Below are 27,874 nucleotides of genomic sequence, written 5' to 3' on the forward strand. Positions count from 1 at the left end.
GAAATTTTTCACTTTGGTTTTACTTGAAAAAAACAAAATGGTAATCATCTTTGAACTTATACCAAGGTCATCACAAACAGGGTAATCGATTTCCATCTGTTAGATAGTAGGTGACTTATAAAATGTTAAAAAATTCCAAGCCTTATGGAAAATTTTTAACTTTAAAAAAAGTGTGAATTTTATACTTTAACCCTCAACATCCCAAGTTCCTGTCGTGAACGTTGTTTAGCAAGTTGAGGTCTTATGAGGACCCAATGAATTTCCTTGGTATATTAAGGGATAAAACATTTTTTTTTATGCTTTTTTTAATAACATTTTGGAACTTAGAAGTTCAACTAATAGATACTACTATACAAAAGATGTGTGTAACAAGATATTAAAAAAGTATTTTCTGAATTATCTTGCACATCGAAAATGTCACTTTGCGAAAAAGTGCGTTTAAACTTTTGATAAATCATGATAATCATTCAGTTTCCTCAGCTCTGTGCATACAATAACTAATCGTCCAAAAGGAATCAGAATGGAAGGTATTATGAAAAGTTCGGTCTTCTATCATAACTTCGAATTTTGTTTTGATATTTTTAGAGTATATATACGCCAGATTTGCAACATTTTATCAAATTTGAGTTTTTTGAACCGATTATCGCTAATGATTTAGCCTTTAGAAAGAGCGTAATAAAAGCGGCAATGGTTTTGTTTTTGATAGAGTATCATCATTTTAGGGTTTGCTGCTTGCTAATGAAGCGTTATCTATGCCTCGGAAAAAGGAAGGTTTTCGTTTGCAACCTCTGGCTACCGTATATTGGCTAAAATTCGCTTTTGAAATGTGTGTACGTTACTTCAAAATAGCGATATAATATGAGAGGATTTTGTTGAGAACTCCCTCAAGTAGCAACGATTTTGCAATGCAGCGGCATTGAGTGCGAATCTGACCTCGGATTAATCAATGGATCTGGAAACTTGACCCTGTTCAGTCGTATGCAGGGGAAATGTAGCTTAAGGAATAGTAACTTTGAACTTACATCGCTAATTGCTGCTACAGAATTATTCATAAAAATCGATATTGGTCTCTTCGAAGTAATTCTTATCGAAAGCATTTTATTCAATTTTTGAAAACATTTTTTATACTCGGTGTTTGGTAGGTCTACTAGAGCCATCTTCGATTTTTTCATGATCTCTGCTCGGCTGCTGAAACACGTTTCCTGTAGTAAACGATTCCATTGAACAGCAAGAAACAAAGGTTAAGTATGTGACTATGTGAATAATTTGCATAAAAATCCTTCTGTTTTGACGAGATGCTACACAGAAAAGTTTCAGAACAAATGAATTTTCATTCATTATATTGTCATGTTCATTATCTAATCTTAATAGATGGACTAAAACCAACTACGAGTTTTTTCAGCCTCAGCTCATTCATAACTCTCCCTGCTGCTTTTACTCTCATATCTAGAGTCATTGAGGTCAGGATTCAAGGCTCGATATCATTTCTTTTTATAATCAAGAAAATAGGCCTTTATCAATTGAATAGCTCCATGTTTATAGCCGAAAGAAATATCTTGGAATTGTTCTGAAATGATAGTTCGATATTTTCAAGATCCCGTCCTTTATCTTTGTCTTCAAGTCAATCCTGTTTCCTGCTATTCCAAAAATATATCCATATATATCCACTTGGTCAAGGTTCACACCGACGCAAATGTCATTAATGGCGTAATTTTATTAAGAATTTTTTTTGAGCATCGTCAACCTTAAAAGAAATATCTACAGCTGTGCGAAGACCTGGCGGACTCGGCTTTGGATAAATTAGATTTATTGGATAGTTGAATTCCGAACACAACCCTATATGAATTCTTTTCATCTAATATCTATCTTTTTCATATTTAGATGTATTTAACAAAAATTATATTATTTTCCCTACATAGGGTCACCTGGCTAAAATACTATTGTCTACTATGGTTTTGATAACCAGACTTTATTTTACCGTGAAGAAAGCATTAGCTATTCTCCGTTTATGTAGGAAATTCTGTCAAAGAACATATTTTGAACTTTTTGGTTAGAAAATCTTGGTGCATTTATGGTTATTTATTATGCTAAAATCGCACGTGTCTGGATAGCTGAGTGATTAGAACGCAAGGCTACCGTACGGAAGGTCGCGGTTCCAATCTCACTGATGACAGTCAAATTTGTATCGTGATTTGACGTCGGATACCAGTTGACTCAGCTGTGAATGAGTACCTGAGTCAAATCAGGGTAATAATCTCGGGCGAGCGCAATGCTGACCACATTGCCTCCTATAGTGGATTGTAATCCTATAGTGTACCGTTACGGTCTTGAATGAAATGCTCTAACACACTTCAAGGCGCTGATCAAATGTGGATTGGTGCGCCAACGATTAATATATTATTAAAATTGCACGTAGGGGTAAATAAATCAACAATATTTTTCTGGGCACTTTCCTGCGAAAATGTTAACCTTTCGAATGAATTAAATTGCGTCCAACACTGCAAACTAACTACTTCAGAATCAATCAACATATACATACGCACATTGTATGTGGTATATACATATTTTCATTATATAACAGAATTTTATCGCACGGTTTGAATAAACAGTAAGTACCAAAAAATATATCAAGCTTATTAAAATGAGGTCATGCGATCATAATCAGGCCCAATACAATTTGGTGATTTTGAAACAAGATCACATCAAATTCCTGACAGTTCATAAACAACAGTGTCGGAGCTGCAAAGACACAGTTGTTTGGATTTCATCAACCACTTTCGTGTATATTTTTCAAGAACTTTGAAAACAAGAGGAGTAATGAAATGATAGAATAACAAGAAATGCTGGCAGTTGCACCACAAAACTTGAAATAAGGCAGCAAAGTCTTCAAATATATTATTTTATCTTATTCTTTATTCATAATATTTTCTATGTATTAGCGGAATAAATGCAAACAAACTCTCATCCATTACATTCTCATAATTACCAAATTATCATCATTAGACGTAACTTTTCTACTTAAATTAAATCTGCCACATTCATAGGCATTTCATCAATCTGCGTTGAGTAGTATTGTTCAATATCTCGCAGGATACGAATATCGTCTGATTTCACAAAGTTGATTGCAACGCCCTTGCGTCCAAACCGACCCGATCGACCAATACGATGAATGTACAACTCACGATTGTTGGGCAAATCGTAATTGATGACCAGGGAGACCTGCTGTACGTCAATGCCACGAGCCCAAACGTCTGTGGTGATCAGAACACGACTTTGTCCCGATCTGAATTCTTTCATGATTTCATCACGTTCCTTTTGAGGCATGTCACCGTGCATTGAGCTTACCGTGAAATTAGCTTCTCGCATTTTCTCCGTTAACCAATCAACCTTTCGTTTGGTGTTGCAGAATATTACAGCTTGTGTGATTGTGAGGGTATCGTAGAGGTCGCAAAGTGTGTCAAATTTCCATTCTTCCCGTTCAACAGCCACGAAGAATTGTTTGATGCCTTCAAGGGTCAATTCATCACTGTAATAAACAAAAGGATTAAGGTTGGTTCAGTTCTGTTGAATCGAAATGATTTACCGTTTTACAAGAATTCGAATGGGATCGGTCATGAACTTAGAAGTCATCTCTAGGATTTCGTGTGGTAGAGTAGCCGAAATCAACACAACTTGAGTAGCTGGTGGTAGGTAACGATACACATCGTAAATCTGCTCCTTGAAGCCCTTATTCAACATTTCATCGGCTTCATCGAGAACCAACATTTTGATTGATCGCGTTCTCAGCACTCTCCGTTTAATCATGTCGAAAACTCGTCCTGGCGTTCCACTGACAATGTGTTGTCCGTAATCCAACTTGCGGATATCTTCCCCGAGGTTTGTACCACCGATACAAACGTGACACTGAACATTCATGAAGTCCCCCAAAGCCAAGATTACTTTTTGAATCTGGACCGCCAATTCACGGGTTGGCGAGAGGCAGAGGACTTGAGTTTCGCGGAGTGTTGTGTCCAAGCTTTGGAGGATGGAAATTGAAAAGGTTGCGGTTTTACCGGTACCAGATTGGGCTTGAGCGATTACATCGCGACCTTTTACAATGGGAATGATACTTCTTTGTTGAATAGCGGACGGTTTTTCAAATCCTGGAAAATAAGAATGTTAATAAAATTAGTTATTGATAATCAAACCGAATCTAAATTAAGGAGAATAAGGCCAGAACTCTTTTATGAGTGCAAAATATTTACATAGACTTTTTCTGAGTTACTATTTCATTATGATCGAGAAGGAATACAATAATCCGAAATTTAAGTATGGATCGCAGAAACGGGCAGTCTAATGGTTGGATACTGCATTCAAATCAAGTGGGAAAAGGGCTGCTTATCGATAAATGATGCAAGGATGTATAGAGCATGAAAACTATGATAAGATTCAATAGAAAACAATGTGAACATGCTAATTACAGATATAAACTTCAAATTTCTACCAACATATCGCTAGCTAAGTAACAACACGTTAATCCAAGCCTCTGTCATTGAGCCCATTAATATTCTGAGAATTAAATGACACTACTGTTCAGGAGCACTTGCATAAGTCCATATTCTAGCTATGGATTTATTCCAAAAGGATAATGACGATTAGAGAATCCATTACTAGAAGACCTTTAAAAGTTCCAAATACTCACAGTACATAAAATCTTTGTTTAAGTCGAAGTTTCGATTTCTCGGCTACTTTTGAAGAAAGAACAATAAATGCCAAAACTAAGACCGGCTTCGTACTAGGCGAGATCTTTCATTTGATACCCTACATTACTATATTTGATGAAAAAAAATTACACGCCTACAATCATTGCCGACATTTGCAGCAGTTCCACCTGTCAGCGCAACTGAAGTCGAGGAGGCAATAAAACGAATGAAATCGGGGAAAGCACAAGACCTGACGACATCGCATCTGAGCTCTGGAGAGCGAAGAGCTGGGACCCAACATTGTGGCTCAGTGAATTCTTTAATCGGGTTATTCAGGAAGGAAGAATACCATCTGACTGGCAAGAAAGTACCAATGTTCCAATATGGAAAAAGAAAGGTAGTCCAGCAGAATGTTCAAATTACCGTCCGATCCGGTTACTTTCCCATACCATGAAGATTTTTGGACGCATTCTTGACAACCGGATTCGCGAAATCGTTGAAATAACCGTGAATCAAGCATGATTTGTCAAAAACTGCAGAACTTCTGACGCAATACACGCTGCGTGGTTACTCATGGAGAAACCCCGTGAGAAGCATCGCCCTCTTTACATTGCATTTCTGGATCTAGTTAAAGCGTTTCACCGTATGCCACACGAACTCATCTGGTATGCTTTACGACAACACTTAGTGCCAGAAGAACTCGTGCGCTGGGTTCAATTGCTCTACCACGATCCGAAAAGTAAAGTTCGAAGTATGGCGGGTGTCTTTGTTGGTGTTCATCAAGGAAGCGCCCTCTCACTACTCCTTTGTTCTGGTTATGGACACCGTTACACGAGATATCCAACGTCCTGCGGCCTACACACTGCTTTATGCAGATGATGTTTTCCTAGCATCTGATAGCAAAAATGATCTCGAGCTACTTGTCCAAAAATGGCATTATCGCCTCATGCAACACGGTCTCAGATTGAATCTAAACAAAACTGAATTTTTGACGACCGATCCCCATGAAACAGGCACAATCACTGTCAGCGGCAGAACTGAGCGATTTAAATACCTCGGGTCAACGTTATCAGCCAATGGAGAATTGCGTTATGAAATTGCTTCACGCATTAACGTAACCTGGATGAAGTGGCGTTCCACAACTGCTGTTCTTTGTGATCGACGTATCAACGAACGTCTCAAATCTAAAATTTACCGCAATGTCGTCCGCCCAGTCGCCCTCTATGGTTTTGGTTGGCCGACTATAAAAGACAATGAACGGCGTCTTGCGGTAATGGAGACGAAGATGTTACGGTGGACTAGTGGCGTCACATATTTTGGACATCCGCGATCGTTATGGAGTTGCACCGATCGTGGAAAAGTTGCGAGAGAGGCGTCTTCGATGGTATGGTCACGCAATTCGTGCTAACGAGAATTCACTTGCCAAGATTGATCTGAACATCGAAGTCGATGGTAAACGACCAAAGGCAAGTCGAAACAATGGTGCTTTGATACCCTGGATGGGGATTTAAAAGCCTCGAGATTGCGCTCAGATCAGGCATTCGATAGAGCCAAATGGAGAAATCGATCACGACGAGCCGACCCCGCTTGTGAACGGGACAAAGGCTGAAGAAAAAGAGTACCGTGGTTAGTGGTCTTTTAGCAAATGCAAATCTAAAGTCAACTGTTTGAGTGCGAGTCTTCTCTCTAATATCACATGATTCTCGGACAGCCTGACATTAAAAGCGGGATCTTCAATAGCTTATGGAGTCAACCCGCCATCTCGATAAATTTTGAAAAATGTAACAAAGTCATCTTTGCAAGAAGATAGAGGGGTGGACTTTCGTCATAACAGCACCACTCACAAATAAACAATATGGTGACGCTATTCTTGAAGAGCCACAAAAGCGCCTAGGGCACTCAAAGACATCTTGTAATATCATTGAAGATCAAAGAAATGAATAGAATAGAGTCGTATACAAATAAAAATACATTCAAAGGGTATAGAAACCGAATGGAATCTGTATTTTATTACCAAATGATAACCACTCTGATGTATCTTTAAATTTTACTTTCAAAAACAGATCGTTTTTGTTTTCAGGATTTTAATTTAATATGCCAAATCAGCAAAATACCCGTCACGCCATATCTAGTTAAATCTTTTAAAGCAAAGTGGAACCTATTCCTCTGCTGCAGGAGTGTATTCATTGATTTCATAACAGACACATATCCGAAATCAAATTTACCACAAATCACAAAGTAATATCCATCAAATTTCGTTTGAACCGACAGACATTAAACCGATTTTAATAGTTTTGTTTTACACAAAACTTTAAAAAGGAATGGGGAACAGTAAGTATTTCCTATGTGGGGCTTTAGTACTATATGTAAAATTTCACGTGATTAATGGTGTCAGCACCCTACTTTTGCGGCTTAAACTTTCCAGAATGGTACTCCTACAGGTTTTCTCAGGCCAATTTCCAAAATTGGGTAATATTTCGTTATTAAGTTTTTTTTGAATATATATCAGAGCGGGATATACTTTGAGGCCTAGATTTCATATAGGCGCACTTTCATGCTTTTTTCGGTTGGGTAGTTTTTGAAAATGTGTGGGCTATGCGTTCGAACATAGCACTTGGTATCTCACGAATAATGTGAGTAATGCTTATTTCCAAAGTGTCGATCGAAGCTGGCTTATCACTGAAGACCCTCCATCAAGCTCGAAATGTACCGATGATGTTCAACAAAAACACCTCTAAGTACACGAAAAACACTTTTAACTAAACGCTGATTTTCGCAGTACAACTGAACTATTTGGAGAATGCTAAATGAAAGTGGCAAGACAGTTTGGTGATCCCTCAGAAGAACCCTACTCTAAAAAAGGTCCGAATGAATCATCATTTATGTTCTTAATATTAATAATTACAAAGGAGAATGTAGGCTTGATGCTTCTGTTTCTTGTTTAAATGATAATTTTAAGTAGTAAATCAGTAACTCGTTGAATTTCGGAGCAAAATCATCAGAAAATATTTTAAATGCATAAAACTGATAATAATTCAATGAAGACGTTCGTATTCGTTTTCTTACTAAAAGCCACATTACGTAAAGTCTTCAGTTTGGCAGAGAAGCCGAAACCGTGTTAGGAGACCGAGAAATGGAAGAACATTTTATGGTCTTATGAGTGGAAGATTGTGTTGTATGCTGGCAGAGGATCCCGTAGTTACGTAAGACGCCCACCCAATTCTGGTTTTACCAGTGTGATGTGGAGCCGCTCTTATGGTATAGGTCAAATGTATTGGACAATCATCGTTCCAAACGTTTATGTGGATATACTGCGAAACGTCATGCTGCCTTGTAACAGGGAGGAAAGGCCAATACCAGCAAAAATGCAAAAAAGTGGTTTGAGGACAACTGGTTCCAGTTGTTAAAGTGGGCAGACCCCAATCCTATGAGGAACTTATAGGTAGATATCAACTCAATAAATAATTGATGTAAGTGCATAATTAAAAATAAAAGTATTTGACAACAAAAAACTGGTACAATTTTAATAAGAAAAAAATTCTGTCTAGAGGAAACAAATTCCGTTTTGTAATTTTGCTGTGTCGGTTGCTTACAGAGAACTAACCTTTTACATATGGATGGAATTTCCAGTAGGAAGAGGGGTTGTAGAGATGAATGCACTCCTTCACAACCTGAAGTGCCTGGATGATTCTTGATTCTTCATTAAAAAATATATTTTTGTTTTAAAAAAAGTACTCTCTCTACTCTACGGTTAAAATAAAAGTACTCTCATTGTACATACTCTTTCTTACTGGCAACTGGAATGAACTCCACACACATAAAATCGATTCAACTCATCAGCAACATACACTAAAATAGATTGACCTATTTTGGCAAAGAATTGAAAATAAGGTGGATTTGAAGTCCACCGATTAATATAAAATAATGACGAGCAAACCCGGAATAAGGAACAAGACGAGGAGTTGTTGAGTGCGATCGCCGTGACCAAGATGAAAACGCGATTCACATTGAATTCTCTGGAAATATTGTAATTTTTAACAAAAGTTTTTTATAGTTTCTTTCCTTTTGGCAAAACATGTAGCATATCTAGTGCTTTACACCAAAAAAGAACATACCCAAAATTAAAATGGCGATTTTGTCATTTTAAAGAGGGAAAACGTTTCTAAGTTTATGATAATAATTACTTAATCTACTAACAAAATCGAACCTGCGCGTGGTGATATCGGATAACATTACTGGGAATTAGAGACGGGAGACGCTATATTTGTGTCTACCAGCGAAGAGCCGGCAGCCCTTCCTAGTTTTACCCTATCGTCATCAAACCCGAGAATATGCTTTGCAATGGATCAGCAGAATTCACCACGCAAACGGATAAGGGATTACTCTGTTGAACACTGGAATGCGTCACCCTTTACATCCTCTTCGGACTAAATGCAGCAATTTAGAAAACGAAATTACTAGGCAGTAAAATTATGAATATGAAATCGCGCCCAATCTTTAAAGGCTGGAAACCTACGGGAAAGAGAGAGTTTGGAGTGGCATTCATTGATAAAATATTCAACCCATTTGTTATCGACAAAAGATTGTGTGATTTGAACAAGGCTGAAATTTTTTGAACCATGGCTAGCCAGCGCGCATGATTTTACTGGAGGAACGGATGAGGTAAAAAAAATAACTTCTACAATAGTCGTTCAACTTAGCATGATTTACCACCTCACTATGACGTAAAAATATTGCTTGGAGATATTTAGGCCCAAATTGGAAATGGGAGGGTATGTGCCGAGGAACAAAAGGAGGATTCAGTTTCCACGGCCAATAAAGATATAATGGAATAATATAATATAAGCTCCACATACTTTCCACATATGTGCGTACACAAAAGGTCCTGAGCCTTTTCAGATCGCCGAGAAGAGATGGGCCTCTAATTGCGTCGATGTTCTTACTTATCAAAAAGCGAAATGTGGCCCTGAGCACTGCCTAGTGAAAACCACCTATCGCCATCACATTCTATACTGTACCAAAACAAAGTCAGCCATTGAGAGACTATATCGATAGACGTCAGAGTCTACTGACCCAGGCGTATGTGTCTAATCTGGAAAAAAATTAACATCCCTATTCAATGATGGAAAATAGATAATAAACAAATTATAAATAAACTGTCACCGATTTATGAACCAGAGTAAGATCGCAATTAAAACCATCATGGGGGTAACATTGGCATTGGAATCACGAGAAAGAAGGAACAATTAGTTTGAGGAGGATTACCAACAAATAGCGGATAGGGAAAGCGATGATTGCAGGCTTGTGGAGAATAGCCAATAGGATACTGCAGAAAAAGAAGACACCATTTTGAGAATATACTATAGAATATTAATGATAATTTTGCAGCTAATAAAACAAAACAAGTTTACAAAGAAATGAAAAGGATAAAGATTAGATTCTAACCAAAAATAAATATGTATAGATCAAAAAATGTTGGCATCATCGGCGGATAAGAAAAGGTAAAAGAAAAGTGGGCGTCGTCTTTTGCCGGTCTCCACAACCCTGGCAACAATTGCGCGAAAAAAATCATCAATATCCTTGTCCAGTAAATACGGAAGGAGGAAATCACGACAGAAAGACGTAAAAGCGTCATCAGTGCAATCTACAAAAAAGGTGTCAAAATGGATAGCGGCAATTGCGCGGGCATCTACCTTCTTTTTTGGGTTTACAAAGTGTTCACCAATCTATGAAAATTAATTTTGATTTCTGATCTTCGAAGACAAGCCGAAGCCCTACGTAGAAATAGTCTTCAGGGAATACAAGGATGGTTTTACAGGTTGCCATGCTCCAGAAGTGCTTTGTGTTCAACGTCGACTTCTACCAAAGATACGGCGACTTCAAACGAACAAACAACAGTATCAACCGCCCCATCATATGGCCAACGTCGCACTTTAAGTCCATCTGATAGCAGGGGTACGGGCTGGTCCCAATGCTCTTTAGCTAAATTGAGCACGCAAATAGCAAATTGCCTATTGATATCCAAGGTTTTAAGTCCAATATAATTCGCAACCTTGTCGTGTTTTTGCGATGATAACAGGGAGCGTCTTTCCACCTGTTGGCACTTTCGGTCACGCTGCTCCCAGGGCAGAGGTGAGGCAGCGTCTGATGAGTTGCCTCTGCCCTGGACGAAACCGTCAGTCAAAATTTTTGATTCTTTCAATTCTTAATGCTTGGGGTGCTACGCTCCAATACTAGGGATCCATGGACTAAAAAACGAGGGAGTAAGTTGCTCCTCATTTAGTCCGGTCCACCATCAAGTGGATGGGGACTTAGGATCCCGCAGATCCTAAACAACAATCTAGGGATGTTTTACCATACATAAGCAATATTCTTGTATAAAATCTACTTAGAAATATTTTTCAAATTCGTTCGTCTGGAGCAATCCACATGGAAGCCGCGAAGAGGCGGGACGAAGCGTTACAACAATCAGAAAAGAGCTGAAATTGCTACATATGACTATGGAAGGGCTGAGTGCTGGGATCGCGAAGTGTTAAATTGAACACAGTTTATGAACCACATAAGAACGATTTCATTATAGTCTTTTTTAACTTTAAAGGCATTTCTCGAACCCATGTTTTCAAAATCGATGAGCAATAGAACTCTAAGGGTTTTCATCCGATGACATGAAAATTTAACTGTAACTTCTTTATTTAATTTTAACAATTAATGGAATTAAGAATTTTTTAATAAAATGTTTATTTCGTTTTTTTTTCGAAAAGGGGATTTTTTCTAAGCTTCGCCAATCTGATAAAATTATAATCGCGTGTTCTTCAATAGCTAAAATTGTATAGATCACGAAAAAAAAAATAATGCTTCCAGATACTGCTCGTCTCGCCGTTCATTTTTCATAATCTAGAAGAGTTGCTTAATGGATTGGTATATTGATTGTGAATTACAATTTAAAAATGCGCTGACAAAAAAAAAGTCTCGAGAAAATCCTCTTTTTGGGTCTCTAAACAGATGCAACCCTTTAAGTCAACGGAAGAGATGGCGTACGCCGATGATATCAATATTTCGTCGCGCTAAAGAAACCTTCTTCTAATTTGATGATGGGAACCAAGGAGGTAGGATTGCGAGCCAATGAACATAAAGGCAAGATAATGGCCCAAACTAACAAACAGATGCCAGCTAGCAAAATATCATAGTTGGTGAGTACAACCTGGAATCTGCCGATAATTTGGAAAGGGAATTATCGAAAGACGCAAAATGTACATGAAATAAAAAGGCAAATACAGCTTGCAAATAAATCATATTATTAGGTGTTTCCTATCAAAGTTTAAATATATGCACATGAAGATTAAGCTCAATGTTTCTAAGTTGTAAACTTATTTTATGTTAGGATGGCTCACTGAATGATGAACTCACTGACCCAGCAATGTATTCGGGAACCCTAGTTGTGAAACGGGCTGTAGCGTTACAAAGAAGAAGATTAACGAAATACTGTAAGGAATTAGAGATGGTAGCAATTATCATATTAGCCGCGCAGCAAAAGCTTTATTTCACAAAAAAAAAAACATTGAGTTTCTGTTCTGAACGTAAGCCTGCTTCGAAATCTGTAACTATTGTGTAGGAAAGTGTACGCCAATTGTAACCTGCTGTGTTTCTAGGTGGATCTTTTCCTGATAAGTGCGGAAAACTTTACGGTTGGGAGATTCTTTTTTTATATACTACACATTTCTAAACATAAATTGCTTTTTTGCCTACTCCAACCATATGTATATTGAGCATTGTTTTCAGACAATTATCTCATTTAGAGTAAACACCGAACAACAAGACAATATACACTATAAAATTGTAATTTTTAGAACTACAACAAAACACTCATGTAAAACAAGCACTCACCATACGCATAAATGCCGCGTAAAAGTTCTTCACGCAAATTCATAGAATTGAAAGTCGGTATGACTTCCACATCTTCACTGGTTTCGAACTCGACATTCGATAAATCTTCTGTCTGTTGTCCCCTGCGATTAGCCATTATGCAGTCTCCTCAGCGGCGGAAAACACAAACTATTTGCAAAACAAACTGCCCCCAGCCTTATAAACCAAACAAATCAGTGAGTGACAAACGTCATCCAAACCTCCCAGTTGAAATGTCTGCCTACCGACCGGTGTTAATGATGTTTCTTAAATCCTGGAGTTGTAGAATTTGACACACTTCCCCTGCGCCATCTTCGAGAAAATACGAACATAGGGAAAAGTCAAGTGGGTAGCAAGAACGATGGCACGTCGCAATCAACAAAATGAAGATTTGTCGAATGTGGAATTCGAGACAAGCGAAGATGTGGAAGTTATACCTACATTTAATTCTATGAACCTTCGGGAAGAGCTTCTCCGTGGAATATACGCGTACGGTAAGTTTTGAGTCGATTTATAGCACTTTCTAAAGTTTGACATACTAACCTACAAAATATTTTTTTGATGTTTCCGCTTCTAGGCTTCGAAAAACCATCAGCTATTCAACAGAGAAGTATCATTCCCATAGTAAAAGGTCGCGATGTCATCGCTCAAGCTCAGTCTGGTACCGGTAAAACCGCAACCTTTTCAATTTCCATCCTCCAAAGCTTGGACACAACACTCCGTGAAACTCAAGTTCTCTGCCTTTCACCAACCCGTGAATTGGCGGTCCAGATTCAGAAAGTCATCTTGGCTTTGGGTGACTTCATGAATGTTCAGTGTCACGTTTGTATCGGTGGTACAAACCTCGGGGAAGATATCCGCAAGTTGGATTACGGACAACACATTGTCAGTGGAACGCCAGGACGAGTTTTCGACATGATTAAACGGAGAGTGCTGAGAACGCGATCAATCAAAATGTTGGTTCTCGATGAAGCCGATGAAATGTTGAATAAGGGCTTCAAGGAGCAGATTTACGATGTGTATCGTTACCTACCACCAGCTACTCAAGTTGTGTTGATTTCGGCTACTCTACCACACGAAATCCTAGAGATGACTTCTAAGTTCATGACCGATCCTATCCGAATTCTTGTAAAACGGTAAATCATTTCGATTCAACAGAACTGAACCAACCTTAATCCTTTTGTTTATTACAGTGATGAATTGACCCTTGAAGGCATCAAACAATTCTTCGTGGCTGTTGAACGGGAAGAATGGAAATTTGACACCCTTTGCGACCTTTACGATACCCTCACAATCACACAAGCTGTAATCTTCTGCAACACCAAACGAAAGGTTGATTGGTTAACGGAGAAAATGCGAGAAGCTAATTTCACGGTAAGCTCAATGCACGGTGACATGCCTCAAAAGGAACGTGATGAAATCATGAAAGAATTCAGATCGGGACAAAGTCGTGTTCTGATCACCACAGACGTTTGGGCTCGTGGCATTGACGTACAGCAGGTCTCCCTGGTCATCAATTACGATTTGCCCAACAATCGTGAGTTGTACATTCATCGTATTGGTCGATCGGGTCGGTTTGGACGCAAGGGTGTTGCAATCAACTTTGTGAAATCTGATGATATACGTATCCTGCGAGATATTGAACAATACTATTCAACACAAATTGATGAAATGCCTATGAATGTGGCAGATTTGATATAGATACGTAGAATGTATCTAGCCAGGAGTATGTATCTAACTATTCAACCCAGCGTCGAGTGTGTGAATAAAATGCGAATAATTTATTTATCATTAATTCATTTTTTATATAGATTTATGAAACTTTTAAATATATTCAACTAAAGAAAGTTGTAAGATTGCTTTTCTCGGATTGATTAACGTGCGTTTATTGATTGGCAGCACTAACAGCCTTTTCGTGCCTTGGTTTCCTGCAATGGAGGCAATTCAATGACTGTATATGGTTTATTAATGATGCACTATTGGTTTTTGTCGGGTTCCGGGCGGGGTTAGTTGTGTTCGGCTTTTATTCCCTAGAGAGCTTGGCCGTATTCAGTTTCATAGATTTTCGATTCATTGACCTCACTGTCCCAAAGCTGAATTTCAAAGGCACCAATCGTGATTTCCATCTTGCAATCATCGCAGTGTTTATTTTCCTGAGTATGAACTAAGTTTTGCAATGGTATTCCCGCGTACCCCACCATTGTTTTTTTAGTACCATTCCGCAATAGATTTGTTTAATCGGTTCGTTTAGACAGCTACATACAACGCAGTGTTTGTTTTTATGCTTATGCTTTCAAAGGCCAATGGCAAAAATGATAGAAGCAAATTCTTCTGATATCAGCTTATCTTAGGTAGAAATAAATTTAATTTGAATTTTTAGAAAGGATATCGAGCCCATTGACTCGCATACAATTCATTGTTGAATTTGAAGCATGTTTGTTAGCCAATCTGTTAAACTAAAGCAGAAATTGTAGATTAAAATTTATTCGGGAGTCATTTTACAGCTTCTAGAGTAATAAGCTCTCATATCTATAGTATATTATTATATCTTTTTTGTGGAAAAGTTCCCTTTAAGTTCTTCTTAGGAATAGAGAATAGGCCATTTCACTGTGGAGCCAGACGTTCGTTAGTTTTCACGTAAACCTGTGGAAGATGTCTGAATGAGAGTGAACTATTGACGTAAATTCTTCTTAACGGTTTATTCTTATTCTGTTCTTTTATTCCAAATGGGGAAGATTGGTACCTTTTTGGTTGTTGATTTTTGTTATCTAATATACTGCGACGGGAAGCGTCTCGTCGCATTCTTCTTTGGTTTGAGACGCTGTACATAGCACACTTGTTGCATCGTTCTTTTTATTTTTTATTTTGGTTTTTGTTTGCAACTAGAATATAATAAGATAGAGAAGTTACTGGTAAGCGTAGCTTTGATTATCCTACACTTTTCATAGCAATGATTTAAACAGAATCGTCAGTGGTATTAGTTTACCTCCTTATTTTTCGTTTTCGGTTATATTATTAGTCAAACTAAGAACAAACCGAGCATTGAATCGGAAATTTATGAGTTTGAGAAGTTTAGTTGTATGTTCGGAATGGATTGAAGCTTGACGAGTGCATTCATTTTGTTGGTTCTTTTTTTAGAAGATTTCATTAAAGTCCTGAAAAAGTGTCAACCGCAAGGATGGAAATTAAGGACTGGAGCCGTTTCTGTCAATTTCAGAAGTTTCGCAGTAGATAGTGGATGTTTGTCTTAAGTGATGCATAAGTTGACGTCAAAGGAAAATCAGTTCATCTAAATGTATTGCGTTATGATACTAAGTATAATATAAAATTCCAAAATGTCTTGAGTGGAAAGTTGTGAATTTGAAGCTTACGCACTCATGTCCTGTTTACGATTATATATAAATGGAGCGATTACCATCTGTCGCCACTTGCGATCACGCTGCTCCGAGGGCAAAGGTGAGCGTCTGATGAGTTGCCTCCGCACTGCACGAAACCGTCTGTCAAGATGTTTTCTTCTTCCTCTCGAAAGTTAATTTACTTTTCAAGACTAGTCCCCTACAGTTGATAAAGTGTTGAGCTATGTGCCCATTATGAATTGCCGGTTCCGCATTGTCCATATAAGTGATTAAACAGCCCCGGGGATCGTGCGTATTCAATATCGGGTTGTTCTTACTGTAAACTTTCGATAGTAGCTTGTCACGTCCCACACACTTCAGCGTAGTTTTTGTGTTATAAATTGCCGAGACAGAAATTCTGTTACCATAGCGCTTATTCCGTTTACGTATAAATCGTTACACAATATATTCTTTTTACCTCACTTTTGCTGATTTTATTTTCCTCACCCTTATCAAGTTTTATTACAAAGTTAGTCGAGACTAATTAGTTGCAGTTTCTATCCCAAAATTTAGTAAGCAAAAATTCTTCCTGGGAGTTCTTAGCGGCGGTTTGGTTTTTCCTTTTCAATTTCTCAGAGTCATGTACTGTGTATTTTAATTTAACTTTTTTCCTTATCATCTTATCATTTTACCTAATTTCTATTCTTAAATTTTCCTATACATTTTTTTGTTTTTATATACACTTTTCATTTTTTTCCTGCTCTCTTTTTCCCCTATTTAGCTTAGTATTCTCTAAACCAAAATTCTTTAACCTGAGGATCCTTTTTGGCAACTCCCTCTAACTTCCCGTAAATCCTACTTCAATGGCCGATGACGAGAACGGAATGAAACCTTATAGGCCGGGACATATCGACTCTTGAGGCAGAAGAGACATTGGCTGAGGATGTGATCTGTGGTGTTTTTCTAACATCCTCGCGTTTTTCTAACTATCCATGGATTTCCTTTTGTTTTTATCATTTTAGAAAAGGCAGCGAAAGTGGATCTAGCCCTGGCAATGCGTCGGGCAACATCCAGTTTGGTGCCATGTTCTGTCAATTAATGTAGATAGAATAAGTGCGATGACCCGTCAGACTAAAAACCTTGGTTTTGTTGGTATTTATCTTCAGTCCAACTCTATTTGATTTTTTTTCCAAATCCAGAGCCATTAGGCCAAGGTCCAAGACCTGGTGAGAGAGCAAACAGATGTCATCAGAGTAGTCGAGGTGTTTGAGTCAAGATGCCACCGTCCATTCTATTGCTTCACGTCCTCCGGACAAAGCAGCACGAAGAATAACAATAAGAAGTAATATCGGTGATAGGGCAACCTTCGCGGACACCGTTTTAGAGCTCAAAATCTTCCCAGATTTTACCTTGGTGCAGCAAGTGATCACTTTAGATACACTCACTGTTCGCGCTATCGAAAGCTTTCTCTAAATCAATGAAGAACAGGTGCAACGGAGACCAAAACTCCGCCCCCTGTTCAAAATGATCCGCAGTTTGTTGATGTGGTCAATGCAAGAGAATCCGAAGCGGAAACCAGTTTCTTTCTGTCGATCAAGCCTTCGAGATATTCTTTGATGCGTTCTAGGATTATTTTAGCTATTATGTTTGCAACGGCAGGAAGCATGCAACGGGTACCCTTCTTCGGAATCTTAACCATCATCGCCTTCTTCCACTCTATGGGAAAGGTTTTGGATTCCCAAGATTTCCATACGATTGGAAGTAGCAGATCTACAGTAACTGCAGATACAGCGATCAATAAACCTGCATGGTGACCGTCAAGCCCAGCGGCTTTACTTTGAGTGCATTGATGGCTGAAATAATTTCTCTGTCCTTGGAGGAACAGTCCGTATCCGCATGCTACGGTGAGAAGCTATTTCATTCATAAGAGGAGGAACCTCAACGGATGTAATACAGTTAAGAACCGTGGTGAAGTTTTTCGTGAATGAGAAGTCGACCGTTGACGTCCTTCACATCACTTGCAAATTTTTTCTTGATGCGTCTGAAATAATTGTGTTCTGCGATATCTCTATGCATTAATTGGAGCTTAATATTTTTAAACCGTATATCTTTTTGAGTGCTGAGAAATCTGAATGTTTACATAAGCTCTTTTTCACTACTTGAATCATTACAGTGACCTTTCGTATTTCGTTGAGAAAGTAACCACGTCACGACCAAATGAAATTCACATTTGGTCCATGGAACAATGGAAGTAAATTTTCAAAAATAAAATTTTCATTTCTATGGATTGTATAATTAATAATTTTATTAGAAAGTTTAAAACGATATCAAAAACTTTAAGAAATAAGAAACCTTTAGTTTTAATATAGCTTTCATTTTAAATTGTTTTTTTAGAGCACCATTGTAATGTAGAACTGAAGCTAAATAATGTGAGTTAGCTATTCTCTTTTGTTTGGGTTCCGTTACTTTCTTTTCTACATTTCTTTTTTGGAAAAAGTGCATTTTACTTCCGGGAATTACCCAAGGTAGAGGAAATATGGTGACCAATATAAAATCTTTTTGTGCATTTAGGGCAACTAATGCGTTATCTATCCACTGCCACTTCCGCCTTCTGATGATCATGTTCACGGATAACTGGCCTCTGCGCCGACGAAGTTCTTCTTTCGAAATCATATCAGACAAGTGTTGGCCAATAACATTGAAGTTTACTTCAATTGCTATGTGTATTATATGTTATAAATGAAATATGTCCACGCTTGTTATTTCATGATCTTTATTATTTGTCTATAATTGCTTACACTACTGAGCGCACACGTATGTCTCATTCAAAGTTCGCGGAGAGATCACCATTTACAACAGCTATATGGGAGCAGAGAGCAGTCTCAACTTTATCTTGGTGTTGAGATAACTGTATTTCCAGGTTTTTGACGAAGCAGCGAAGGCGGATTAGTTCTACGGGCGACAACAAGGTCAGTGCCACCGTCGGCAGAAACAGCGAGGGCGGATTAGCGTTTCGAGCGACATCAAGTTCAGTGCGACCGTTGGCAGAAACGAGCTTCCAAGATATATAAATTGATCAATCCGAAAATCTCGTTCCTTGTGTCTATCTTCATTCTGATTCTACTTGCCCTCCTTTAAAAAAAATCTATAGCTATTTGGCCAAGCTCCATGACTCGATGAGATTTCATTACAATTAGATTTCATTAGCAAAATCAGAGGTTTTTGATGAAAGAAGTCATGGTCCATCGAAACTCTCTACGTCCTCCGGACAAGGGAGCATGAAAAACGTAACCAGTAACAAGAAGAAGCAATATCGCTTACCGGGTGCAACCCATTTGGATCTCAAATTTCTTTGATATTCTACCTCGGAGCAGCATGTGTCATTTTCCGTAATTATATATCGTCCTAATAATAGCTGTTGGCGCTGTCGAAAACTTTTTCGAAATCGATGAAGAACAGTTGAAGCGCAGATCTGAAATTCACGCACTGCTCCAAAATGATCCGCAGGGTGTTCATGTGTTCAGTGCAGGATGATCAAGACTAAAAACAGCCCGCTCTCTGTTCATCAATCTTTCGAGGTGTTCGTTGATACGTTTCAGGTTTATTTTAGCTATTATCTACTTGCTGGCTGTGTTGCCAATCAACTACAACTTGAGAAGGGAACAGCAAGTGAACAGATCTCCTGATAATTTGAATTTTTTCATTGGTCCAATCGATTTCGAATTAACCAGGTTCGACTGTATTTTAAATTTTGCGAAGGTACATATGCTAACCTTAGTTGTAAGATGCAAACTTATTGACAGTTTCTAGCTGAGATAGATACAATAAAATGAATACGTTGTTGATAAAAAAACTTACATATTATGTAAGATATTTCTCCGGCATCGGATTTACCTCTCTTCCAATAGGTTGCTTCTCGTAAAGTAGCTTGGGTAGTAATAAGCTTTTTAAGATATGACTTTTATCTATAATGCTTGTTTTTGATGTGTGGAATTGTTAACTATGGATGAACATTTGAAATTTTGATAGTTCTTAATATTATATTTATTGACAGTTAGAAATGAACGCTTTTCAAAATGCTTAGAAAGGATGAACAAAGGCTAATAATTTCGCTAACAGAGTCGCGAGGGCATATATTTGCCCTCGTCTGGGGTCATTATTAAATGGAATGATTTTCTACTTAAGGGGAGACTTTAAAAACAGGAGGGTCAATCCAAGACCCAATAACATTATCAACGGCGCAACAACCAGTATCAACCGGTCCAAGCATGCCTTAGGTTTTGCGCCAATGTCCATCAATTCGATATCCCTAAAAGCTGTCTGGCGTCCTGGCTTATACCATCACTCAATTTGAGTCAAAGTCTGCCACGACATCTATTTTTATCATAGATATTGCCCTTATTGACTTTCTGGTCTGGATCATCCTCATCCATAGAGATTAAGTGACTCGCCCATCGCAACCTATTGAGCCAGATTTGAACCACATGGTATCGCTCATAAATTCTGTCGTTATATAGGCTACGGAATCGTGCATCGTCATATAGGGGGCCAAAAATTCTTCGGAGGATTCTTCTCTTGAGTTCGGCTAAAAGTTAGCAATTTTTCGTGCCAAGAAACAAAATTTCCGAGGAATATATGAAGACTGGCAAGAGTTTTGTCTTGTACAGTAAGAGTTTTGACCCTATGATGAAACGTTCGGAGTGGAACAGTTTTTATAAGCTGAAATAGGCTCTGTTGGCTGACAACAACCCTGCACGGATTTCATCGTCGTAACTGTTATCGATTGTGATTTTCGGCCCTAGATAGGAGAAATTATCAACGGTCGCCAAGTTGTAGTCTCCTATCTTTATTCTTTCCGTTTGACCAGTGCGACTTGATGTTGTTGCTTTGAGACCCAAGTCAGGGAAGAACCGCTCGTGTCGGCGGTAGGCGTGTTATGGATGTAGATCTGTGCAGATATGTTGCCATACCTCTTTTGGCCCATAAAAATATTTTTCATCATTACGAAGTTGTACCTCTTATGTATAGTGTTTTCGGCTTCAATTCACAATCACAATCGGAACGTTCATTTTTAGGAAAAGAAGAAAGGAAAAAAGAAACTGCGGTAGTATTTTTTACATTACAAAAATTAGACCTTTGATGCCGTCATAATTTGATCCGGGAATTGATCCTTAGACCAAGTTAATTCAAATCATAATAAAAACATTCTAGACACAATGCAACTTGCATTTATTTCAATGTAAGCGTCCCGTTTATGGTAGAAAACCTTTGGTATAAATTAATTCGTATAGCTCTTACACATGTTTTAAACTTCCTTAAATTCTACTTATTAAAATTTGTTTAGAACTTTATCTGCTGGTGTAAGTTGAATCACATGTGATGGCTGCTGTGTACCCGTTAAAGTTGTATTAGTGTTTTTATCACCTTCCTTTTTCTTCAAAAGCGTTCCCAGCACTATACCCAAGAATAAAATCAAACCAACTTGATGATTTGAAATAAATTTTTTCGCGCAATCGGAGGGATTGTCAATATTTAATGAATATATCTGAAAAGAAAGATTTTTTGAAAATTAAATGCGATTGTGTTAAAGTTAATTGGAGTAGTAGTATGTAAGAATAAGTGATAAAGTTAGAGAGGGATTAGTTAATGCTTTTCACACAGTTTTTATTTGGTTGGATCGGAAGTTTTTTTTTCTAGAATCTACACTTAACTCATAAATATCGCAATACTACAATATATAAAAAATATTCAAGATTGTTAGTACCCCCATTAAAACATGTGGAAAAATGCCTCCACTATATTGAAATTATGTAAGCATTTCTGTTTAAATTCAAACGAGTGTCTGACGCAGGGTATCTATCATGATAATACTGTCTAGCAGTAATCTATTTATTTTCTTGAAAATTTTGATGCGACTTTACATACATATATCAGAAAGTATGAAATTGCTCTGGTGTGATATCGAGATGGTTCCATAGTGAGAGTTGAACATTATTTAGCAAGTATGCAGAAGTTCTTAAAACAAGTAGAAGCAAGCCGAGAAACCGGAAGCTGGACGATTCAGGTATTCAAGATTCTGTTTCTATGTGGGCAATTTCACATGACATTTGTAAGTAGCACATCGTATGTTTTCAAAGTCATATTGAACATAGAATTAATACATCCAAACATTTTATTGTTACATATGTATACATCGGTTTCTGCTTGAAGACTAAAGACTTAGACAAATGAGTCTTATATTTATATCTTCTCTGGACAAAGGATGCAAATTTCACATTTACACAACGGAGATCACTCTCACGATCAACATCACAGCCGGTTCTGAGAACCTAATGTTTGCCAATATCCGACTTAAGGTCATCTTGGAGTCGAACGCCGATTTTGACTTAAGGTCGCAAGGTCAGAATTCTCTTTTTAGTCAAGATGACTACTTTGGTTATCCTACCGCAAAATTGAAACGATTGACAGTTAATCCGCTAATCCGTTGAATTAATATGCCAAGGCTGCTTTACGTGTGTTCAATAGTGCATCTGGCGGCAGGTGCTGCAGTATCATCTAATTAACTGACCTGGTGCGACTCTTCTGAGATGCCGAATTTTAGCAGGTCATCGTAGGAACTGTTCCAGTAGTCCGGCTTAAAGATGGATCCCTGCGCATTACTGTAAAATCAGCAATTGTATGGCCTACCTCGATTAATCGCATTGATGATTTCCATAATAGCATCCATCGTGAATGTTAGGACATAACATCGAACTGCTTTGGGGCAAGCCCTCGAGCCTATAGAATGATCGGTATGCAGATGGCAGCTCAGGGGCTGCTTTCCCCTTGCTGATCAGCGCAAGTCTTGCGCCTTCCATCGATAAGGAAAGATACCGTCCTTCAGACAACCATTGATTGCACCTAGCAATAGGTGTAACACCAGTTTGCGTATCTCAACTGGGATACCATTGGGTTGTAGCAGCTTCTCATTTTTTAAAGAGACTTCTTCTAGTTGCATGATAAAAAGTGGGCAATCCTGGCCATCTTGCGGGTAGTTGTCATCAGCTCGTACGAGATGCGTAGGGAATAATGCTCGTACAATGCGGTCCAGGCAGGCAGAGCATCAAATTTGTAAGGCTAGTATCGTTTCATTCGGTGTTAGATAGACGCTGAAAGACGTCATCGCTAAACACTGAATCCAAAGAAAACTATGCCGTCGGCTTGGGGACGAACTCAGGCTCCGCCCCGGACTCAGATCGCAGCGGTACCTGATAAGTCGAGATGCGGTTGGATCTTTTTTCCGGTACTGTTCGCTAATTCCCACTTGTACCTCCGCAGCGAACTGCGCTAATTACTCGTGGCGATTTGGCAGTGGTGCATGTTGATTTGTAATATGCACATCGTGTTAACCGAATCCTGTCCCTTTCCAGTTCCTCCTTAAGACCAGACATCGGCCCAAGCCTGAAGTGCGTGAAGCGTGACGATCCATGCAGAGAACATATGTAACTCTCCTTTTCGTTGCAAGTCTTCGTTTCATGACTTACTTGACCGCATTTGTGACATGTTCTCCCTGTCAAATTCCCCCCAAGTTATGGAGATGTGCCCATAGTCTATGCAACTGTAACTTTGGGGAGGGGGCACTCGATTTCCTTTCTAAATTAGCCAGTAAGATGTTCTACAAACGGACAGGTAGACACATTTCTCGATTTTTCTCAAATAACTTTAAGGTGAATTTTATGGTTTTAGGTGCGTAAAAGAAGTAGCACACGCATAAACTAAACTTATATTGTCTTTATTCTTCCACTAATATTTAGTTGGACTTCTACTACATTTAACTACTCCACAACATTGCGAGCGTTTCTATGTAGTTCTTTAACACATTTTCTAATAATAATCGTTTTTTGCACAGGTAGCTCCAAAACAATTTCGATTATGGTTGATTCTCATGGCCAATCGAGAATTTCGTTTTTTTTTTCTTTCAGAAGAAAAATGCATAAATGTTTTGCCGTTTTCCACAACGGACTCTACATCATGCTGCCGTTCGCTTAGAGTAATTTGTTCTTGCCGAATGCCAAAGAAATAATATTGCCAGCCATCTGGACTACCTGAATTAATTTTTGTCTCTTCAGAAAAATTTACACGTCTTCATTTTTTCTATTGAATCCGCCGCATGCAAAACGCCAAACGATGTTTCTTGTGAAGATCCGTCACCGGTTGTTTCAGTGTTGAATTATATTCCGTAAGCTACGATCCTTTGTTTCATTGCCAGCTCATTTGCTGATTTGATAAGAGCAGAAGTCTCCTTCTTGAGTTGTCATGTTGTCCGTGGCCGCTCTGATGACTTTCCGTAAATCTTCGGATTCTTCAATCAAATTTATAATGACTTTTCGACTCCTCCCAACAGTTCGTGCAATCTCCACTAAACTTTTCCTTTGTGACCCTAATTTCAAGATCATATAAATTTTCAAAGAATTCCTGGAGTTTAATATCGAAATCTTTTGCATCCAAAAGTTCTTTTATACTCTCCCCTTGTGCTATTGACTGTTTGAAAGTCGTATCGAAAGTGACCTGTCGGAGGAGTCAAAACTAATTGAAGAGGAATGCATTGGGTGCTATTTTTTTACGCACCAAAAAATCATGAAATTCGCTCTGAAAGTTCAATCTTAGAAACAAATTCATCATCATTTCGCCGGAAAAATGTGTATTTTAGCCTACCTGCCCTATCTGTAGAACATCTTATAATAATAAAAATAGTTGGCGCAACAATCCAATTGGATGAGGACCTTGAAGTGGGTTAATGCACTTCATTCAAGACCGTAACGGTACTCTACAGTACACTGTAGTGTACCGTTGTGGTCAGTATTGCGTCTGATTTGACTCAGGTACTCATTCACAGCTGAGTTGACTGGTATCCAATGTCAAATCACGATACAAATCCCACCGCCACCGGAGAACCGCGGCTTTCCGTACGACAGCCTTGTGCTCTAATAGTTATCCGGACACTGTAGAACATCTTACTGACCTACATTCAGTAGTTTAGTAGACAAAGAGACATTTTCAAGGGTCCTATATCTTTTATGCGTTTATAAGAAGTTTTCTTGTGTACTGCTCACTAACTTATACCACAGCAAATTTTTATCCTCGACAATTCACAGACCCGTTACTTATCCGGCATCCATGCTTGATGGAACTTCCCACTTTCTTCTTTTCCATAAAACAGTCAAGAAGATAAAGAAGTTAGAACTCAAAATGTGAGCACTATAAAGTGTAATATGTCCAACCTACCCAGTTAAAAAAATTGAAAAAAAAAATTACAAAGGTGCACTTATATGAAATTTAGGCCTCTAAATTAAAATGAAGTTCGCACACTCCTCTCTTCCGCTAAATTTTTGCTCCCTGTTGCAGAATATTAAATAAGCAAAATCAAGCGAAAATGTATTGCGCGGAATTAATCTTCTTTGTTTGGAGTCCAAAAATAAAATGAGGATGAATCATAGAGAACGGAACTACAGAGCATCTAGCCGACTGCCTGCTTATTTCGTCAAAGATTTATCGCACACATCAGAGACTCTAAGTCCCCAAAAAACACGAGAAACTACCATGGACACCCTACTCTACAAGACTTAGGGACACTTGCTTCTAAGGAGAAGATGTGTAACCTAAAAGTTAAAAAACGGAGTCAAGTGAACTTGTAGCCTAGCCGGAGACAATTTGGAGAAACTATTGTGTCTTTACCCGACACATCAAAACGAAGTTTTGAGCCGAAATGGAGCCCCACGTTGGGCGCCATTTGTAATGACAAACCTGATGGGCGATGATCCGAAGACCATCCTGAATGCCGGAGCTATCTTTTGACCATCCTCCATCTCGTAATATCATTACGAAACACATGCCATCCTTATTTCTACATAAATAAAGGTAATAATAATATACTGCTAAATTGAGAAATTTTTCAGAAAAGTCCTCTTAAGTTTATCCTAGATGTGCACAATAGGCGTGTGTAGAAATGCTACTATACTACTACGATACACTGAAAGGTTTGAAGAAAATCCTACTTTTATTTTTCTTTTTCGTGAAAATTTACTGCACCCGAAGAGGTCATCCTTAGATATTTCTACGTGATCCTTATATGTATCAGTACCAGAATAAAGTCAACACGGCCGCACGGGAGCATTTGTTTTTTGTCTTTAGTCTTTGTTAGTTATTTACATATCAGCTAATCGTGACATATACATATATATGCGCACGTAGTTTATTTTCTGAATAGCAGTGATAATGGGGAGAGAAAAATATTATCAGCTACATACCTGCTGCATCAAATGGCCGCTCACCACCCCTACAGCTGCATAGTATGGCCAGGTTTGTTCACAAACTACTCCGCATGTGACTAAACCTGAAATCATCGCTGCTGAAAACCCAGATAGCCATAATTTTGTGTTATCGCCGAACCTCAGAGCAGTTGATTTGATGCCAATAGATAAATCGTCAGTTTTGTCCTGTAGTGAATAATGTGGAATTAGTCATATTTTCTTAATTTAACATAGAATAGCCTAACCTGATGTGCATAGATCGTATCATAAACGATTGTCCAACAAATTCCTGCGACATAAAGCGGCAAGCAAGCCGTCAAGGAGACCTCACCCTGCGTTGCACTCCATCCCAGTAATGCTCCCCAGTTGAAGGCCATTCCCAACATTAACTGGGGCCAATATGTTATCCGTTTCATCAAGGGATATGTGATAACTAAACCTAACGAGCTGGCACCCAGTAGTATTGAGTACCAATTCAGTTGCAGTAACACCAGGAGGCCTAAGCTCAGTTGCGCCGACAGAAATACAACCGCATCAAACTGCCTAACTTCGCCACTAACGAGCGGCCTTGATTTAGTTCGCTCCACTTTGGAGTCGATATCTTTGTCCCAGAGATCGTTAATGGTACATCCAGCGCCTCGCATTATCACTGCCCCGGCCCCAAAAAGAGCCAGCATCAGAGGGTCAGGCCAGCAGCCAGCTGGTGCACTGAGACTTATACTCCATGCGCAAGGCCAATACAGTAACCATGACCCTGAAATGGAGAAGGTTAGGAGTTCGCATGCTTCCAGAGGATCAAATATGTACCTACCAATTGGTCTGTCCAATCGCATTAGCCTGGCATATGGCCCGATGGAGGATTGGATTCCTGACAGGACACTCGCACGTGTTACTACTTGTGTTGACTGCAAGTCTCTTGTATAGGTTGTCCCTCGGTTCTGACTATCGCTGACTGCTCTACAGCTAGTTACAACTAACGAGTTTGCAACCACCTTTTGCTTGTTTACATAATGATAACGACAATTGGAACTCAAAATACGACTGCTGAATTGCCGACAACTCAATAATTTCACGTTGCGCAAAAGGACAGGCCGCAGGAAATTCATTATGTCATTTTAGTACTACTGGCAAGATTAGCTATTTGCTTGTGTTTGTTGGGTATTATTTAGGAAACCGGAATGGCACATGAGTATCCGCACCAAGAGCAAAAAAACTCGTTGACCTTGGTACCGAGCGCGATAAAGTCACTGACAGTGTTAGGGATGTAGGACGTCTTTGAACTAGGACCCTGCGGACATTTTAGAGGAGTCGAGAAATGAGCGAGTTTAAATTTAGTGAAGGAATTGATTCACACAGCGAACGAATACACTTCACTCCGAATGCTCCTCCACCTTCGCATCGTACTTTGAGGTTATTTCTTGATAGCAACCGAACTGTGACAGGCGAATTGTCATAACAAATATTCACGATAGTGGAAGGGAACGAACGGTCACGACAATACTCCAATTAGATTCGAGCGCTTGAGACTTGCTATCTATGGATGACGGTGAATTTTTTAGTCATTACTGGTAGAATTTACTCATGAAAACATAAAAAAAAACTATAATTTTGTTGTTATAGGCTCTATTTACATAACCGTATCTTCTGTCTTTAAATTATTACTTTG

At 38.6% G+C, this 27,874-nt stretch overlaps 3 protein-coding genes across 3 annotated transcripts; 1 reads left to right on the forward strand and 2 right to left on the reverse strand.

The window, feature by feature from the left end:
* Positions 1–2,891: 2,891 nt before the first annotated feature.
* Positions 2,892–12,816, reverse strand: LOC119651137 (eukaryotic initiation factor 4A-III-like). Its single transcript, XM_038054532.1, has 3 exons — positions 12,567–12,816; positions 3,584–4,142; positions 2,892–3,526 (listed from the first exon to the last, which is right to left on the reverse strand). The coding sequence occupies exons 1-3, from the start codon at positions 12,700–12,702 to the stop codon at positions 3,019–3,021; spliced, it is 1,203 nt and encodes a 400-aa protein (XP_037910460.1). The 5' UTR covers positions 12,703–12,816; the 3' UTR covers positions 2,892–3,018.
* Positions 12,817–12,907: 91 nt separating this feature from the next.
* Positions 12,908–14,434, forward strand: LOC119651138 (eukaryotic initiation factor 4A-III). The gene is made up of 3 exons (XM_038054533.1): positions 12,908–13,078; positions 13,162–13,720; positions 13,778–14,434. The coding sequence occupies exons 1-3, from the start codon at positions 12,946–12,948 to the stop codon at positions 14,283–14,285; spliced, it is 1,200 nt and encodes a 399-aa protein (XP_037910461.1). The 5' UTR covers positions 12,908–12,945; the 3' UTR covers positions 14,286–14,434.
* Positions 14,435–21,131: 6,697 nt separating this feature from the next.
* Positions 21,132–27,762, reverse strand: LOC119652473 (4-hydroxybenzoate polyprenyltransferase, mitochondrial). Its single transcript, XM_038056643.1, has 4 exons — positions 27,020–27,762; positions 26,454–26,962; positions 26,206–26,394; positions 21,132–21,464 (listed from the first exon to the last, which is right to left on the reverse strand). Exons 1-4 carry the CDS (start codon positions 27,312–27,314, stop codon positions 21,249–21,251), a joined length of 1,209 nt encoding a protein of 402 aa, XP_037912571.1. The 5' UTR covers positions 27,315–27,762; the 3' UTR covers positions 21,132–21,248.
* Positions 27,763–27,874: the final 112 nt, after the last annotated feature.

Source organism: Hermetia illucens, chromosome 3 (assembly GCF_905115235.1).
Source record: "Hermetia illucens chromosome 3, iHerIll2.2.curated.20191125, whole genome shotgun sequence".
Taxonomy (NCBI): Eukaryota; Metazoa; Arthropoda; class Insecta; order Diptera; family Stratiomyidae; genus Hermetia; species Hermetia illucens.

Bases quoted from the DNA above. Each gene is read 5' to 3' on its own strand.
- LOC119651137 (XM_038054532.1), bottom strand. From the start codon at position 12,702: ATGGCTAATCGCAGGGGACAACAGACAGAAGATTTATCGAATGTCGAG. The intron at 4,143-12,566 runs GTGAGTGCTTGT...CTTATTTTCCAG, and splicing joins ACGCGGCATTTATGCGTATG to GATTTGAAAAACCGTCCGCT. The intron at 3,527-3,583 runs GTAAATCATTTC...TGTTTATTACAG, and splicing joins ATTCGAATTCTTGTAAAACG to TGATGAATTGACCCTTGAAG.
- LOC119652473 (XM_038056643.1), bottom strand. From the start codon at position 27,314: ATGAATTTCCTGCGGCCTGTCCTTTTGCGCAACGTGAAATTATTGAGT. The intron at 26,963-27,019 runs GTAGGTACATAT...TCTCCATTTCAG, and splicing joins GCGATTGGACAGACCAATTG to GGTCATGGTTACTGTATTGG. The intron at 26,395-26,453 runs GTTAGGCTATTC...TATTCACTACAG, and splicing joins ATACGATCTATGCACATCAG to GACAAAACTGACGATTTATC.
- LOC119651138 (XM_038054533.1), top strand. From the start codon at position 12,946: ATGGCACGTCGCAATCAACAAAATGAAGATTTGTCGAATGTGGAATTC. The intron at 13,079-13,161 runs GTAAGTTTTGAG...TTCCGCTTCTAG, and splicing joins CCGTGGAATATACGCGTACG to GCTTCGAAAAACCATCAGCT. The intron at 13,721-13,777 runs GTAAATCATTTC...TGTTTATTACAG, and splicing joins ATCCGAATTCTTGTAAAACG to TGATGAATTGACCCTTGAAG.